At 51.5% G+C, this 17,591-nt stretch overlaps 1 protein-coding gene and 1 non-coding gene across 3 annotated transcripts in view; one reads left to right on the forward strand and one right to left on the reverse strand.

The window, feature by feature from the left end:
- On the reverse strand, nucleotides 1-72 carry TRNAE-UUC (transfer RNA glutamic acid (anticodon UUC)). Its single transcript has one exon. It is a non-coding gene; the product is annotated as a tRNA-Glu (tRNA).
- Nucleotides 73-8,746: 8,674 nt separating this feature from the next.
- Nucleotides 8,747-17,591, forward strand: part of LOC135423788 (rho GTPase-activating protein 39-like) — a 56,204-nt gene continuing 47,359 nt past the window's right edge. Inside the window, exon 1 of one of the 2 annotated variants that reach the window (XM_064674363.1) lies at nucleotides 8,747-8,811. In XM_064674363.1, coding sequence (XP_064530433.1) covers nucleotides 8,762-8,811 — 50 coding nt within the window. In that variant the 5' untranslated portion in view covers nucleotides 8,747-8,761. Of the gene's footprint in view, nucleotides 8,812-9,216; nucleotides 9,345-17,591 lie in introns of those variants that run through there. The other variant, XM_064674365.1, reaches the window with a different exon arrangement.

The raw sequence follows: 17,591 nt of genomic DNA on the forward strand, positions 1-17,591 counted from the left end.
TTCCCACACCGGGAGTCGAACCCGGGCCGCCTGGGTGAAAACCAGGAATCCTAACCGCTAGACCATGTGGGACCGCTTGTTCGTTATGCGGCGCTGCGCCGCCTGCTGCCTGCACGGCCTGCTGCCTGCGCCGCCTGCCTGCACTGCCTGTCTGCACGGCCTGCTGCCTGCGCCGCCTGCCTGCACTGCCTGTCTGCACTGCCTGCTGCCTGCACTGCCTGCCTGCACTACCTGCTGCCTGCGCCGCCTGCCTGCGCCGCCTGTCTGCACTGCCTGCTGCCTGCACTACCTGCTGCCTGCACCGCCTGCCTGCACTGCCTGCTGCCTGCACGGCCTGCTTCCTGCCTGTACTGCCTGCTGCCTGCACCGCCTGCCTGCACTGCCTGCTGCCTGTGCCACCTGCTGCACTGCCTCCTGCCTGCACTGTCTGCCTGTGTCGCCTCCTGCCTGCACCTCCTGCCCTTGCCCTCACTGCCTGCTGACCACCACTCGCTGCCTGTACCATGGGCCAGGAGCAGGGAGTGTGATGGGGGTGTAGGGAGTGGGGTGGGGGTGCAGGGAGTGGGGTGAGGGTGCAGGGAGTGGGGTGAGGGTGCAAGGCCACTCGCTTTTGTAGTTAAAAGATGGGGCTGGAGGTTGACAAAACCGGAGAAGCAGGAAATGCCTAATGGAGGATGAACAAATGAAGTCCAGCCTGAAAAGGCATACAAACTGAGTAAGAGCCACCAATGTGCTCCTGTACAAATTGGAGCAATCCCAAAACCAGGAAGAACAATTGCACTGCCCAGTTTTGACTGGGTACAACCTTATCAGGCCCTGGTACAAGGCAAGGGGTGGTGGGACACTGCCAGCACCGGCTGCAGACGTGCAGGGAGAACCGACTCTGTTGTGCATATGGAGGAGTGCTGCTGGATGCTGAAGAAACCTTGGACTCAGTGTGCCTAAACCATTTTAATCTTCCAACATGTAACACTGAATCCCTGTAGGTAGAAAAATCACACCTAAATAGGCAAAGGGGAGAATTAGGACTATTGTAGTGAACAGGCTTTAAAACCAGTGGTGGTGACAGTGATATATTTAGGAGATCAGAGTGGCTGCCAAGGCAGAAAATATCATCATTATGAAAAGTCTCCAATTACCCCCATATTGAGTGAGTAAATGTCACATCAGCATATCGTGCGTCTGCTACATTTTAGATACCACAAAGGCTTGATTTTTGGAGCAGCTGGTTGGAGAACATAAAAGAAGCAACTGGGTTCAGTGCAGAGTTGTGTGAGGGGCTTCATTCAGAACTGTGCTATTAGAACAGCCATGTATAACAGGGAGTATAATGTGTTCTATCTGGTGTCATTGAAAGAACAACAGCAACAAAGAAATTCCTCCCCCAAGAGATTGTTAAAAAATGAATAAACTAAAAGGATAACATGGTTGTAAGAAGCATGAAGATTTTAAAATGGCTCAGAACAGTTTGTATCACCAGGAGGAAAAAGCTATGCCTACAAAGCACTCTAAAGAGAGCTATTGAAACATTAAATTAAAAATAAAATACCCTTCAAAATGTGAAGCTGGTGCAGACCATGTCCGTATGCCAGCAAAGAAGATCCTGAACACATTCCAAAGTATCCAATGGATCTGATGGTAACTACACAAGCTAGATTTGAGCAGATTCTGTTCCCTCACATGGATCCCAACTGCAGCCCCCTGGCCTGCATGAAGTTGCAAAGGACACAGGAAGGGACTGGCTGACAGACCCTGCTTTTTTGAATTGTAGTCCGTCTCTGTGACATAAGGGCCAATTTGCTCCCCAAGGACTGGACCCCACTGGTGGTGAGATTTGAGCTTCTCCCATGAACCAACCTCCCTGTCCTCAGCTTGTCTTCTAGTTTTAGTGCTGGGCAATGCTCCTCCTTCCAGAAGCCCTGGTGTGATTCAATAAGAGCAGCACTGCCAGCACCTACACCCACTTCTGCCCAGGAATTGTAAGGGAAGGGGGAAGGTCTCCTTTGTCAACCACTCCTGGAGATCAGGACCTGGGGGAGGCAGAACTTTGGCTTCATTTAAGCTGGCCATGCTCATGCTGTTGCGGCATCTGCCCCTGAAGCTGTTCTCAGGGTCCCAAGGGCAATAACAAGCCCTTAAAGGCCAGCCTCTCCTGGGGCTTTCACCCCAGCCCTGCCCAGGAGCCCCACTTCAGGTCAGCCCTGGGCCCTCAGTCCCCACCTGAGCTGTGTTGAGGTGTGCTTGTCTCCAGTGCTCTCACTGATGTGCCCATGCCCAGCCTTGGGTGTTTCTGACCCTAACTTGCAGACTGCTTGTCTGGCCTGACCTCAGCTCTGCCTTGTCCCTGTGGACCTGTCACTGGACTGTGTCTGACCCTGGTCACCATCACTGCCTGATCCCGCCCCCAACCTGCAGACTCACTTTCCAGGCTGACCTCAGCTCATGCTCCCCGTGAGCTGCCCGAGAGCCTGGGCTGCCCCGTCAGACCACCCGAGCACGGTGGGGCTGACCTTGGCCTCATGCAGCTGTGCCATTGTGGGGGATTACCTGGGGTTTGCATCGGGGGGGGGGGGGGGGGGGGGGGGACTTTGCTCAGGTGTAATACCAAGAGTTTCCTCTCTCCTGTGACAGCAGCTGTTCACAGTGAGCCCAGGAGGTGCACATGGTTCAGGCAGTCAGCACCCAGCCCGAGTGCACAGCACTCACATGAAAACACCAGAAGCTGCTTGTTGAGTTGATCTGCTTAGTAGATCTCCAAGATGTTTAAAAAACTAGCAAAGAACAGCTTTCGAAGGGGTTTGCCTAAAGCTGAATTCCTGGATGCTGAGAGGAACCGAGCTTGCCTGACACAGCGCAGCACACGGGGACATTCGGCATCGCAACGCTGGCAACCACAGCTTTGGAAACTTCACCCTCCCTGCGGGTACATGGTACAGCAAAGAACCTGCTGCTGTTCCCACTTCAGCAGGAACATGGCTGGTCCTCAAACCCTTGACTATATGAGAAAGAATAACAGATAAACACCCACTTCTTGTGCTCACTATAGGATTTCTGTTATCAGGATGTATTAGTAAGCAGATGGTGTGCAGGCAGAGCTCGAGACAATATCTGAGGGCAAAAGGGATTACGTTTGAGTTTTAAAAAATGAAATCTGTATTATTTTATTGAAAGGATATAGTCAGAAATAACAACATGCAGTTGAGGACACCTATAAACAACAAAATGGAACAATTTTTTCTGTTAGTTAAGAAGAACAGGAATAATGGGATGAAGCTGATAAAACTTGGGCAAAACACCCTGAGGGGATCTCAGATATCTGAATGATCACCCCAGGAGACAAGGCCAGCAAGAAGTACTCTCAGAAGAGCCTCTGCACTGGTGAGAAATGGCAAAGATGATCTCACAAATCCTCATCTTTCTTTAACTCCCAAGTCCTGACTGTGGAACCTTCCTTCCAGGTTACTCACAGGAATGGGGATTCAATTAACTGACCAAGGCTTGTAAGAAAAAAACATCAGACTGCAGGATTAATTTGAGGAATTAGAGGTTCTCTCTGTGGCTAAACAATAAACTGGTTCTTGGCAAGTACCTACAACAATATTACATCATCTGGCACAAACATCAGCCACAGCAAAACCAGACAGGCCAGGCAGCACATGCAGCTCGGTGGGAGAAGAAGCAGGGAGGTTCAAGGAGGTAGCACAGCTGTGTCACCACTGCTCACGCTGCTGTTTGGGTGCACGTGGTGCTGCCAGCTCAGTCTCGTGTCATCAGCCTTGGCCACAGGCCTCTTAGCAAGTGTCCTCTGCTCTGGGCAGCTGTCCCCCAGCTCAAGGCAGCTGTTGGTGAGACAGTTTCACATTTTCCAAAGTATTAACATCTCCTGCGAGGCAGAGAGCACCATTGCCCAGCTCCATCAGTAAATCCTTAGCAGACACAGACAAGAGCAGCAGGGCTCTTACCAGACACAGAAAAGTGTGTGAGGTTGTGATACAGTAGAAGTTCTTTGGGAACCTATAACTGATGTGGTGTCAGGGACATATTGTGGGGAGTTTTCATCCCACAGGAATTTTGAAGCAAGACAGGCAAACCTCTGCTGGGGACATTTTCCTGACTTCCATTGCCAGCAGCCTCAGAGTTTGGCTCACAGAATGTGACCTGGTAGCATGGACCTCCCTTCCCATGTCCTGTCTAGCTTTGGGACAAGGACTGCCCTGCACAGCAGAGTCGATCTGCTTCACCAGGGACATCCCACCTCCACCTTCCTTCCCTGTTTTTCTCTCCTCCTGGCATGTTCTGGGGTGGCTCTGCTCCTCATTCTCATCCCAGTGCTTGCCAGATCATCCATCGGGCCAGTTCAGGTTCCTAAACTCCTAACCTGTCAAAACACCACTCCCTTTCATTCTGTGCCACTTTAATGAGCTGATGTGGTTTACTGAAGCTCAAATGAACACCAGAACCAGGACTCAGAGCAGCAGGAGCAGGACTTGTTGCATAGGGGGTCCTCAGCTCAGTTCACCCATCTCACCCGCTGCACCCTTCTTTCCCCTCCAAGGGCCTGTAACCACCGTACCTGATGCCCTTCCTCTCTTTGCAGCTCTCTCCATAAGGGCAGAACTCGGCTCTGCAGCAGGGAGGGGTTACCCCTGCTGTGTAATGCCATGGCTTTGGCTGCAGCCAGGGAGCCACGGTAGCAGGGAAGATGGCAAAAGCCTCTCCTGTGTGTTTTTAGTCACAATCTGTTTTAGAAAGCAGAAAAGGAAACAAAGAGCATTTGCTGCTCCATCTGTTTCCTTGTCCCATGCTGCTCCGGTTGGGTTACCGCCAGCTGCTGCCATTGCCAAGCGGTAACGCAATAGCGCGGCTGCTCCCCCTGCCAGGGAGCTAAAGATGGCAAGGCAGAAAAAATTAGGACAGGATGATTTTTAAAAAGCCCCACTGCAGAACACCTGGTTGGTTATATAAATTTACATCGTGCCCGCTATAAAAAAACTGCTGATTGCTCCTTAAAAACAGGTATTTTTACAAATGGTCAAGTATCTCCAACTATCTTCTTGCAAAGGACTGCTCTGGGCTATTCAGTATCTTCAGTCAGCTTCACAAAACAGACAAGGTTATTGAAGAACAGGGATGTTTTCTTTGCCTCATACTTGATAAGACTATTTGTCAGAGAGGACTCTCACAGCACACAATCCAGAGAACCTCAGCCAGCAACTCCTCCACCCAGGTCAGCCTGGTCCGTTCAACAAGGTATCCGAGATCTTGGATACAAGATGTCTGTGCTGAAATACTGGAGAATTCACCACATATGTCTGCCCAGCTCAAACCTCTACCTCCCAGGCATGGAGTTACAGAAGGGACCTTTAGTGGGCATTAGCTCAAGCTCTTCCTTGAAGTGAGACCATCACCAGCACTAGATCAGGTCAATCATGGCTTTACATAGCCAAACCCTGAAAATCTCCAAGGACAGAGATTCCATCACCCATCTGAGTGAACCCAGCAGCCCCAGCCAGTCCAGCACTTTATCTTATTTCCTGTTGCAACAAAGAGCTCCCCACAGTGAGAAACCTTGCCCGCATGTCAGCACTCGCAGGAGTATCTGGGCAGTAGTTTAACCTGTTTAACACAGGGCTTTCATAGAACATTTTCTGGTGTGATTGGCTCCTTCACTACAAGAGTGCACAGAGCTGCTCCTACTCCTGCCCCCCTTCCCAGCTGTGGGGGTTGTGGTGCTGGAGGCAGGAGGAGGTGACAGGCAAGCTGGACACAAGGTGACAGCCCAACAGTGCCATACTTACCACGCAAGATGAGCAGAGCAGGTTTGGTGACGGTAAGCAGGGTCAAGTGCCTGCTGACCCAGTGGATGGGCCTGGCACAAGTTTCACTGGAATGTAGCTCAGGTGAGGTCGAGGGTGAGGACCTGAGCTCAAATGCACATCTGCCTGGGCATTAAACATCTCTCAGCCTGGGACAAGTGGGGCAGGGCAGCAGCAGTGCAATCCCGAGCTTTCCATAGCTGTAGCATCACTGGTTCTTCCACACCTCCAGATGAAAAAGACCCCTCATTCCAGGTCCTCTACCTGCCATTTTCTGATGTGGAGTGTGTGCCCAAGAACGAACATCCATCAGCTGAGCAGCTTCACAAAAGGGCGTACAACTCGAAATACAGCTTCTTCTACTTGGGAGCAGCATCTGAAGAAAAATTCCAGCATGATCTCAGGGAGCTGGCTCCTTTTCCAGTTCTGCAGTGATAGTTGTAGGAAAAAGCCTTCAGCCCAGAACAGGCAGCAAGGGGATACCTTGGCCTGGAAACATTGATCATACTTAACTCATCTTACAGGGATCTGGTGTTCACAGCCTCACAATTCATGAAGGCTGTTTCTTCTTTTAGGCAATATGGGTTTTTTATTAGCAAAAGAGCTAGGGCCCTCTGCTCTCTGAGACAGTGCAATATCTTTGCCACGCTCTCAGAGGCTGTTCAGTCACTTCATATTCACCTCCTGCTGCCCCTTTTGGTGTATTGATAACAGGCATTGTGACTGGTGGGCTTGATCTCCCATGTACATGTCACAGAGTGACCCACTTGTATTTGTGAAGGAGAACCTCCTTGTGCTATTGTACCAGGTACCAATAGCAGAAGTTTTCCTCGGCCCGTGACTGCTTGAACTGTGAAAGTCTCTGAAAAAGTCACCACAAAGTTCCCACGAAAGAGGCTTTTCCCTTAGCTGCTTCATTGTTCCCCTTTGGGATTTCTCTCCCCCTCCCTGAGTGACTGGTGTTGACAGTGCCCATGTTCACTGGCACTCCCTGGCTCTTCTGAAGAGGTGGGCTCAGCTTCACTCCTGTGTGCAAGTCACAGTCTCAGAACTGTCGTGCCTGGTAATTGAACCACCTTTCACCCAGCTTTCCTGTCCAGCAGTGGGGATCTCTGCTCCCAGGAGTGTCCTTGATGTCAGCAGGTGTGTGACCCTACTCCAATGGAGAGGTTCTGACTTCATAGTGGTTTCTTTGCTCTGCATTTTGATGCCTGCTGCTGTGTGACTTCGTGCAGGTCAGGACAGAGCTGCCAGCCCATGAGTCGGACTGACCTGGGATGTCATCCCAGTGTGTCCTCTGCATCCTTGAGTGCCTCCATCTAACCTTCTTTGGCCTCAAGAGAGACAGAATCTCAGTGCAGAATAACATCCCAAGAGTTTGAGCTGCAGCAGCCAAGCGATGATGTTCAGGTTCTCCAGTGAGGCTGCCGAAGGTGTTGGTGGAAAACAGCCTACCTGTTATCATTAACCCCTGAAATATGCAAAATAAAATGGGAACATTGCAGAAGAAAAATACTACTTGTCTGGCCTCTCTTGCAGCCAACTTTACACTTACTGTGTCAGGTCCCTCACTTTGGGGATCCCCTGAAGCTGGGGCCCCTGCAATCTCCCATGTCCCCAGCTCTTATTTTCAGCCTGTCCAAAGTCTCTTTCTAGCACAGTGATGTCAATCAGGTTGTTAAAATTCTTATACACCAGGTCTGTAGCGGCAGGAGCCCTTGAACAGAGACTGTCAGGCTGCTTATAAGCGTTTTCCCAGTATCGCTGTTTCCCTGAGGACAGGTATAGCCTGTATTGGCAAAGACGAGTAATCTCTGCACCTCCACAAGGAGAGCTGCCAATTTGACCACAGTAGAGCCAGACCAGCAGATTTTTGTTTCCAACGCAGACCTGGCTTAACTCACCCCTTCATTTCCTGCCAGCCTGTGCCTCAGTCCCTGAGCTTTGCAGCCCCACAGAATTCAGCCTCCCCTGCCTGCTGTCCCGCAGCACCTCGGGCATGTCCAGCAGCTTCCCAGCCCCCGCTGGCCCCGCTCAGGGACCCCCCCGTAAGCAAGTGCAGCTGTGAGACCAGCCCCGAGCGCAGCGGCCATGATCTCACTGTCTCTCTATTTGTTATTTAAAAGTGCAGTGGGACTTGCACGGGAATGTCTTCAGATTAAGTTACCCTCAAGTTTTCAGAAGTGCCAAAATGCCATGTGCAAACGAGTGCAGTGTCGCTCTGTGTGGGACCCCGGCCATTGGCTTGCCCAGGGTCATTAATAAGCTGAACAGACTCATTTCTGACTGTAGCAGACATTTGCTGCATGGTGTGAAATGGGCCAAAAATCACTTTGTTAGTGGCAAAATCCACCAAATATCTGTCAAGTCTTGGCCCCTAGTTAGAGGGTCTAAGGCATCCGGGCAGCTCAAACCCCAGGATTTGCCTCTGTATGGGTTTGTTCCTATTCTGGAAGCATAGGAGCTTGGGAGCAGTGCCACACTGCAGCAGTTACTGAGATAGCAGGGGCTCTGCCATGCCACCGTGCCAAGTGACATTCTCCAAACCGGTGGCTGACAGAAGCTGATCTAGCAGGGCTGACCTTTAGTGCATAGCTTGTTTATTCAGACTCCTCACGCTGGCCGAGGAGCAGGGCTCTGCTTGTTCCTGAGGCCTCTGAACTTACACTGTTTGTACCTTGCCAGTCCATCTGTGCATGTGCTGGGGACACACTTGGTGTTCCTGCACAGCTCTGGCCAGTCTACTGTGTGCTCAGGACACAGAGGAAGACAGAAAATCTACAATATCTGCCCAGACAAAATTGCTGGGGCAAAAAAAGAGAACACTGGGCAAACCCAGAGCATGGCAGCCTTACAACTCAGAATGAGCAAAGGTTTGGTACTCTCACACCTGAAAGCAGGGACGGCCCAGTAGGCAGCATAGGCAAAGGCACTTTCTTCTCTCGATGCTCCAGGCTGGTTCTGCCGCTTTCCATCCCCGCTCTTGGAGGGTGCCGTGAGTAGCAGAGGGCAGAGCATGACCAGTGACGCCCCGTGTGCCTCGGGCGGGGGGAGGCAGCGCCGGGGGCCGCGGTTCCCCGATCCAGCAGCGAGCACAGGCTGTTCCTGGGGCCGCCCCAACACCGCTCCCCAAGGGTCCCCGAGGGGGGCAGCGTGTCAGCCCCTGACCGCGGGTCTCCTCACGCGACGGGTCACGACCGCCGACTGTCGCCATTGACCTGTAGCTCAAATAACACTCGAGCGGCTCCAAAACTGAGCCCCGGCTCCGCTCCCCCTCTCCTTGTTTCCATCCCCCGAGGCTCGGTCGGGCTCCGCCGCCGCCGCCAGGGGCTGCCCTCGAACCGCGGCCCCGCCGCTGCCGCCCGGCCCGCCCGGCCCCGCCCCGGCCCGGCGCGGCGGCCCCCGGCAGAGGGACCCGGGGAGCGGCCGGGGGTCCCGGGCCGGGCCGGGCCGCGCCGCCCCCGGGCGGGGCCGGGATCGGGTTTCACATCCTGCCCCGCTCGATGGCACAGCGGCCATGGCGGAGAGGTGAGTGCGGCCGCGCACCTGTTGAACGGCGGCAGCGGGCGGGAGGCCCCGCCGCTGCCCGGGCAGGGGCCGGGGGCACCCCCGGAGCGGGGGCCGGGGCGGCGCGGGGCCGGGCGAGCCGCGGCCGCAGGTGAGAGCCGGCAGGGCCGAACCGAGCCGGGCCGGGCTGAGCCGAGCTGGGGCGAACCGAGCCGAGCCGGGCTGAACCGAGCCGAGCTGAGCCGAGCCGGGCTGAGCCTGGCCGGGCTGACCCGAGCCGAGCCGGGCCGGGCTGACCCGAGCCGAGCCGACCCGAGCCGAGCCGGGCCGGGCTGACCCGAGCCGAGCCGGGCCGGGCTGACCCGAGCTGAGCCGGGCTGAACCGAGCCGAGCCGGGCTGAACCGAGCCGAGCTGAGCCGAGCGGGGCCGGGCCGAGCCGGGCCGGGCCGAACCGAGCCGAGCTGAGCCGAGCCGGGCCGGGCCGAACGAGCCGAGCCGAGCCGCCAAACTCGTGCGGGCGGTGGTCCCGGGCCGCCTCCCGCCGTCCCGGGCTGTCCGCGGGGGAAACTCCCTCCCGCACCGTCCCAGCTCCCGCCGGGACCGGGCTGTTTGCGGGCTCCGAGCACGGGGGTCCGCCCTGAGCTCGGCTGAAATGAGCTGGCCCGGCCCCGGGCCAGAGCCCCCCGTCCTGCCCGGCCCCCCGGTGGGTCGGAGCCCCGCCGGTGCCCCCGCACCGCCGGGCACGGGCGGCTCGTCGGGAGCTCAGCCGGGTTCTGTGCCCGGCCCGGGCTCCTGGCGCTGCGCTGGGCGCACACGGGGGTTGTCCCCTTGCTTAAAAAGAAGCACTTTAACAGAATGACAGTGAGAACACTGTCGGGCGCAGGAGTGGCTGTTGCACTTGGTTTGCTGGAGAACTGTGACCAGGAGAGGGTTCTCTCGTCACCTGGCAGCGGGTGGGCAGCCAGGATCACCTGTTGGCAGTGAAAATGGAGGGCCAGGTAGCCAGGCCAGTTTCCCAGGCTGCATCCGGCTTCCGACAAACGCAGGCGGATTTTATGGCTCCTCTGAATAACCCCATTCAAGGAGAATTCCTCCTGGTCTCTCTGCGCCTCGGCTCGTCGGCCAGAAGTGGTTGAATTAAGTTTGGCTCTGCCGGGAGGAAGGTGCAGAGCCTGGCAGAGGCACCGTCCTTCCCATCGCCAGTGCCAGTTGTTGTGCTGTTTTGCCAGCATTTTTTTCGTCCTAGATTAAAAGCTCGGCCGATTTAACATTCCTGCAGCACGGCTCTCCCCAGGGGCACCAGATTTCAGCTGGCTTCTCACATTCTCGTTGTCTGGGGGAGAGGAGGGAGGGCTGTGCTGGCGTTTTGCCCAGTGCCTCGGTGACAGTGCAAGGTGTCTGGAATAATTTTTTATTTTTCTTGCATTTGAAGTTGGTTTATTTTCTTCCCCTTCTCTCTCTCTTGCATCTTCTCCAGCAGAACATGGTTTGAGTTAGTCTGTAAGGAGCATCTTGGGAAGGGATAGCAAATCCCCTTGAGGGTGGCTGAAGAATACCAGAATTCATCCAGAGCAAAATGATGAGCACAGCAGCATGCTCTTGCTCTTCCAGCAGCAGCAACTCAGAGTCTGCTTCTGCCTCCCTGCTTGTGACAGCCAGGGGTGCTGTCAAGGTGGGGATCGAGGTGGTGGGTTGCTCATTTCAGGGTGAACTGGGAAACCTGACAAACCACGTAGGTTGGAGGCTATCGCTGCACTAGCCAGTGCAGGGCTTCTCACACTGGATTTCAGCATATCCCAGCTGGCTGTCTCTGGTGCTTTTTGAGCTCGGTTTTTGCTGGGTTGATGAGACAGCTCTTTCCTATCAGTTGGATGGAGGCTATTTGGAGTGTTGCTGAGATCACAGTGGATTATAGGAATGCAGGTTTTGAAGCCAGGTTTTTGGTCAGATAGTTCACATGCCTTCTGTATTCACAACAGGTTTGCTTAGCTGAAACAGATGTCTTGGCCTTTGCTGGGTTCACATAAGCTACAGTGAGATCTCAGTACACTGGCCTGGTACATTTTGTAACAGAGAATTTTGTGTTCACCCTTGTGATGCAGGAGGCTGCCTTCAGCCTGACCCTCACTGGATCTGCAGTGGAAATCCTTGTGAGAGATGTGCACGTGTAACATGCGGAATGGGTCTCACTGAGGCTGCCCTGCTCTAGGGACACAAAAGGCAAATGCCTCCCATTCAACTGATTTACTTGATCTCTAGAAAAACGTAATGTGCTGTGGTGCAAAGATGAAAGGAGAGCCCTAGATTCCTGTAGTGAGCTGCCTAAGGGGTAAGAGTATTGCAGATTTCATTGTATTGGTGTCTGAGCTTTGAGGCTTTTTTTAAATCCATCTTGCTGTTCTTTTGGGGCTGACTTCACAGGATTGGGGCAACTGCCTGCTTGCAACCGGGTAAAGTTTTGTAAACCAGGGAGCAGGGTTTCTTTTAGAGCCACAGAGGAAGAGTTATTAGCATTGCTGAGGTACTGTGGGAAAGACTGTTACATGCATAGAATAAGCTTTAAGGGAATTACTTCTGTAATTAAAGATAACAAAGCATGAACTGCTGTAGGATTCTGACTTTTGGCCCATGAGGGTGGGTTGGTTTTTTCCCTTGGCAGTGCCATTTAATAAATATTCATCTTCATGAACCCTTTCTTTGAAGTCATAAAAGAACATGTCGTATCTATATTTCCTGACAGGTAAATGCTTCAGTAAGAATACTACTTGGTTGCCATTTACCTCTAGAGAAGAAAGCTTTTCAGTTTGGCCCTGCTGTTTTAGCAGCATGGTTTTGGCTGTTTGAATTAAACAGCGTTGGGATGTGCGTGGAGGGAGATCTTCCAGCCTGCACAGAAATACTGGGGTTGCTGAAGTCCTGTTAACTGGGTGGGAGGACTGGGAATGGTACTGAGTGTGCTTGTTCAGCAGGAAACCTGCTAGTCTGGCTGGCCATTTTAATTTGATTAATACAAAATGTAAAGGATTTGTGTGCTTTATTGTGATTACACTGAAGGCTCTTAATTTTGTTATTGAATCTTGCATTTTTTGGGTATAAGTTTGTTGTGTTTAGTTAATTCAGATTAATTCAGGCTTTAATTTGCCTTTGCTTGAACACTAGTTTCCGTGTTTTTTAGAAGCTTTAAGTTAGGAATGAGTGAAAGCTTTGACACTTCATCAGCCTACCCTGGAGTTGCTGATGGGCTCTTTGTGTCTGAGCTCAGCTGTGGCTTTGCAGCACAGGGTCTACTGGTTTTGGCAGGGCATCCAAACCTCCTGCTGTTGTGCAGTGCAGAGCCTTCCACGTCCTCTGAACTGGGTCTACGTGCCCTGTTCTGGTTTACCCTCTTCTTAACTGGCTTAAATAAGCCCATGAATAAGCATCCTTTCTGTAGGTACCTGTGACCACAGGACAAGCCCCTATCCCCCAGCAGGTTGTCCTGCTCTTGTCTTTTCCTGGATGAGTGTTGTGGTAGTTCACTTGGTAGTAAATGAGCTGGTGTAGCAAACGCCCCTATTAGCTCTCTAAAATCAGTGGAGATAAGTGCAGGTGGGAGAGGTTGTCAGCAAGCCTGGTATCTGCCACGCACTCCTGTCATCCCTGCTCCTCTGAACATGCTGCTGGAGCTGTTGGTGAGCTTGCCAGGGCAGTTCCCTTGGGATGAAGTGGTTTAGGGGTGAAAGACTGACTGGCTTTAAGTGAAGCCAGGAGTCTGTTGTGCCTTCAGTACCAGTGTTTGACTCTATGTAGATAAAGCCTGGTCCATGGGAAACGCCTTCAGACACACCAGAGTCTTCTAATGGAAACTAATCAGAAGTTCAAAGGAAAGAAGGAGTGTTTCCTCCTTCCCTGTGGTCTCCTTTCCCAGTGTTTCCATTCCTGTTGTACTACCCAAAAGGCTTTCTCGGTGGATGATGCAATTAGGAGGAGATGCTTGCAAGCTTTCGGCAAATAAATACGTCAGAATTTGAAGTGCTCCATTTAGGCTCCCTCAGTCCTTCCCAGGTGGAGCGCAATTATTTGTGCCTTGTTGTGACATGTATATGCTCGTGTTTCTTTGAAAAGTCCTCTGGGCAGATTCAAATAGTTCATGAAGTGCCTCTTATTTGTAATAAAAATAAATTCCACATCTCAGGGCAGGCGCTGAGATGTGGTGATAGGTGGATTCACAGAGGGTTTCTGAGTTCTGCTGTCATTACCTACATTTTTGGTGTTAGTTCCTGCCTTTGCCAAGGTGCACAGGAAGGCCTTTCCCTTGTAGGAAAGACAGCTTTAATGAGCAAGCAATTTCTTGTGCTTTTTAATAGCTCAGTCATGAGCGTCTACTGCAGCAAGCTGTCTGTTTGATGGGTTTTATACTTTTCATGAGGAAGAGTAGTCTTCTGCTTTGGATAGTTTCTTAAAGTAGTCAGTTCTTGGAGTAGCAGGAAAGTATTAACTAAAGCAGCAGCCATGAGGTCCATCTGGCTCATGCATCTGGAACAACACACTTTAGGTCAAGAGAAAATTTTTTTGCACTTCGTCTTGTCTCATGGGAGAACGGAAATACCATTATTTGGGATTTATTCTCTCATCCTAATTACTGTTCTGAGGGTTTGAGGTTAGTGCTGTAAGGATTAAGTCCTTTATATTTCTAGTTGAGTGTTGCCCAGTGAATTCCAGTGTTGCTGGTGTCGACCATCTTCCAGCTACTCTCCCAAGCATTTTTCTTTGTGTCTTGTCAGCTGCCATTTTTTTGGTTATGTAATGCACACAGCCAAAAGAGATTTGGAAATGAGAGTGCTGAAGATCCAGATTGTTTGCTTGCAGTGAAGCATGGGAGAAGGAAAAGACTCCGTGTTCCCTAGGGGAGTGTTGGTATGGTTTATGTAGCAGCTCAAGGAGACATGGCCTCCCACTACTACATGCTTCAGGCAAAAAGAAGGGACTTGGGCTGGATAATATCAGCTTTAGAAAAATTCCCCCTGAAAAATACACCCTGGAAGGCAAAAGAACTGGAGATGCTGAGATAATGTTTTTCGGGCTCTTTTGTCTCTCTGGACTTAAGGTCTTGTATGAAATTCCACTGAAGGCTTTATGCTGCAGAGTGCTGGGGAACTTCTGAAATAGAGAGGTTTGAATAAAATGATTCGTTGGCACCTTCATCAACCACCAGAGGCAAATAGAAGGCTGGTTCTACACAGAGGGTGTATTTTCTTACCTCTCTTGTATTGTGCTTGTGCCCAGCTCCCTGATCCAAGTTCTTGCTGCACTTTGCCTTCCTCAGTGGTGACCACTCTGACATGGGATGAAGGTGATGGGGACCACCCTGTGCTCCCCAGACTTGCTGTGTGTTCCTGTCTCAGCCTGAAGCAGAGCAGTCCTGGGCCCCTCTAAACCAACCTTTTTCTTAGCTGCAGGGTTTGTACCAAAAAACCAGGGTTTCTACCAAAAGCAAACAAACCAAGCAGGAAGAGTCCCCCCCAGACCTGTGCTGGGCTCACTGGTGTGTGTGTGACTTTGTGGCTGTGGGATGCTGCCATAAGGCACTTGGCTTTGACAGATGGGGCTGATTCCTACCTGGGCAAATAAGGTTGCTGCTTTTTGGCTGGAAACCTGTTACAGAGGCAGAAAAGACTTAATGTTGTGGGATTTTGTGTCATCGTGGACATCACGAACTGGTTGCCCAGGGCCAGGTGCTCTGTAGCAGGGATAACCTATTTGTTCTGTAGGTCTGGTTTTTCTGTTTGCTTTTGCTCGTGCTTCTGGGGAAAAAATAAACAAAGAGGCTTACTGTCTTCATCAACAGTGATACCAAGAAAAACCCTGCACAATACTGCCTGATGAACTGAGACTGAGCTCAGCAAATCCCCTTCGACCACATGGAGTTCAGCTGTCTTGGGTTTTTGACTGTGAACCAGTGCAATGTATTGTGCATGAGTTTTCAAGTGTAGGAGTAGCCAGTGCTCAGGTTAGAAGGATGAATTGGTGTAAAATATTTTCAGTAACAAAGTCAAGTCAGATGAAGTTATCATAAGAGATTTTACAGCTGAATAATTACATACAGTCCCAGGGGATGCAGTGGGTGAGCTGTGCTGTGTAGTCTTGCCTGGAAAGAAAGGTGCTGAGTCTTGCTTGTAAGTGCTTAAACAGTAACTCAAGGTCCGCTTTGTTGTAAAACTGCAAATGCCATATTTGGTCCTCTTCTGGTCCGGCACCTGTTTCCTCCTTGTGTCCATTGTAGTTCTTTGATAGTCCTTTGATAGCTACAAGTATCCAGCTGTGTATCAGCCACACCGTTTAGCTTTTCTTTGCTCCCCAGCTCCAGTAGTTACGTTTGGGAGGTTTTTTATTAGACTTTCCAAGCACCTAAGATAAGATGAGAGGAGAAGCTCCAAGTGTTTTCTGAATTCTTGATCATTACCAGTCAACATCAAGTGAAGCAAAGAGGGATGAAAGGGCTGTGGCTGAGGTGCAGAGCCTGGAGTGCAGCTGGCATGAGGAGTGTTTAATGTAGGCCTGAGGATAGATGCTAAGCGTGTTGTAATTTGGAGATACATTTTTGTAGCAGTTTATACCCTTATAATACCATGAATAGTCTGGCTGGGATATGGCTGAGTTGTATTTAATCAGCACAGTAAAATGAGTGTGAAGAAAGTAGGGTTGTGGCAGTTGGGTTGGTGCTGCCCTTGGGCTCTCATCTGCAGTCCTGAGTAAGTGCACAAATGGTAGAAGAGTTGCAGTATTGGTTTGGAAACTCCTTAGAGAGCTTGTCCTGAAACAAGCTACTTTAATTTTCATTAAATTAGTTTTAAAATCACTGAAAATGAGGGTGAAAAGCAATTGCCATGCTCCTTTCTGTACAGTGGGTTTAGAAGCTGCTTAGGAAATGCCTGGTGAGTAGACTGACAATCCAGTCTACATTCACTATGGCTATAATGTGAAATTAGTCTAAACCAGAGGTTTGAGGTTCTGGAGACTGAAGACTCTTCCAGAGCAGAAGTCTGTTTTGGGATGGCAACAAGCACAAAAGATAAGAAAGGCAGTGATGATCTGGAGGTGAAGCTATGCACTGCCATTCTTTTTTTCTTCTGGCCTTGGGTCCCATGACCGGAATGGTCGAGTTCACTCAAGCAAGAGAAAACCATCTGCTCTTACTTAGCAAGCTGAATTAGCTCAGTGTGGGATTTGGGGAGCTCCACTGTCCTTGTGTGACGAGTGCTGGGGATGGGAAAGAGTGAGACAGGGCCATGGAGGGGATCCCCTCCTTCCAGCAGCAGCACATCATTGAATCCTACACTCTGATTTTAGTGTGGCGTGATCTTATCATCCCATTCCCTCTCCCATTCTCCATCAGGCCAGTTTTGGGTGCTGTGCTGCAGGGGGGACTTTGGCCTTGAATTCCAAACCACGCTGCAAGAGGGAGGCTGGCAGAGAGGTGCTGTGGGCAGAGCTTCCTTTAGTAGGGATGCTTCTTTGGGTTGATCTTGTTCTTGAAACAGGGAGGGCTAGATGAGTCAAGCAGAGAGGGCCATGTCAGTGATTTCAGCCTCTCTGACTCCCCATAACTCTTCCCCAGCGAGGCAGCCTCCCGGGGCAGCCTCCCGGGGTGCAATGGCAGCACAGCAGCAGCCACCCAGCGCTGCCTCTGAACGGCTGAGCACTTGTGTGCTTAAACCTCATTTGGCCATGGAGGGATGAAATCACTCACTTTTGTCTCTGTTTGGATAAGGAAAGCTGCTGCTGAGCTGTGAGAACTGTTTGTGAGGGGAAAGCCTTTTGGTAGCCCAGTGTGTGGTGCAAGGTGTGCTCGCTGTGAAGTGCTTGCTTCACCTTGGGCTGCTTTGTCCACCCCGCTGTCTCTGGAGCAGGAAGCACAGACTGCAGGTGGAAAAGGGTGAACAGCGTGGTGATCACCAAATGGCTCAGTGAAACAACCCAGACTTCAGCTCAAAATGTGAAAATGAGCATCTTCCAGTGTTTTGACGTGCTTGTCCCTGCCTGGCCTGGGTGCTTAGGGAGGTGAGCTGAGCTTGGAACATGTTGATTTTGGGCTGCAGCGGAGGCTCTTTGGGGAAGAGCACAGTTTCCTATTCCAGAGCGTCTCCTGATACAACGTACATCTTGTACTCTGGGTGTGAAATAAAATAGCCACTGCAGCTGCTATGAGGGCTCTGTTACCCTGGTCCTGGCAGCGCATGTGGCGCCTGCCCAAAGCGGAGCTGGGCCCCCAGGAATGGCACGGGCAG

This window comes from Pseudopipra pipra, chromosome 17 (assembly GCF_036250125.1).
Source record: "Pseudopipra pipra isolate bDixPip1 chromosome 17, bDixPip1.hap1, whole genome shotgun sequence".
NCBI lineage: Eukaryota > Metazoa > Chordata > Aves > Passeriformes > Pipridae > Pseudopipra > Pseudopipra pipra.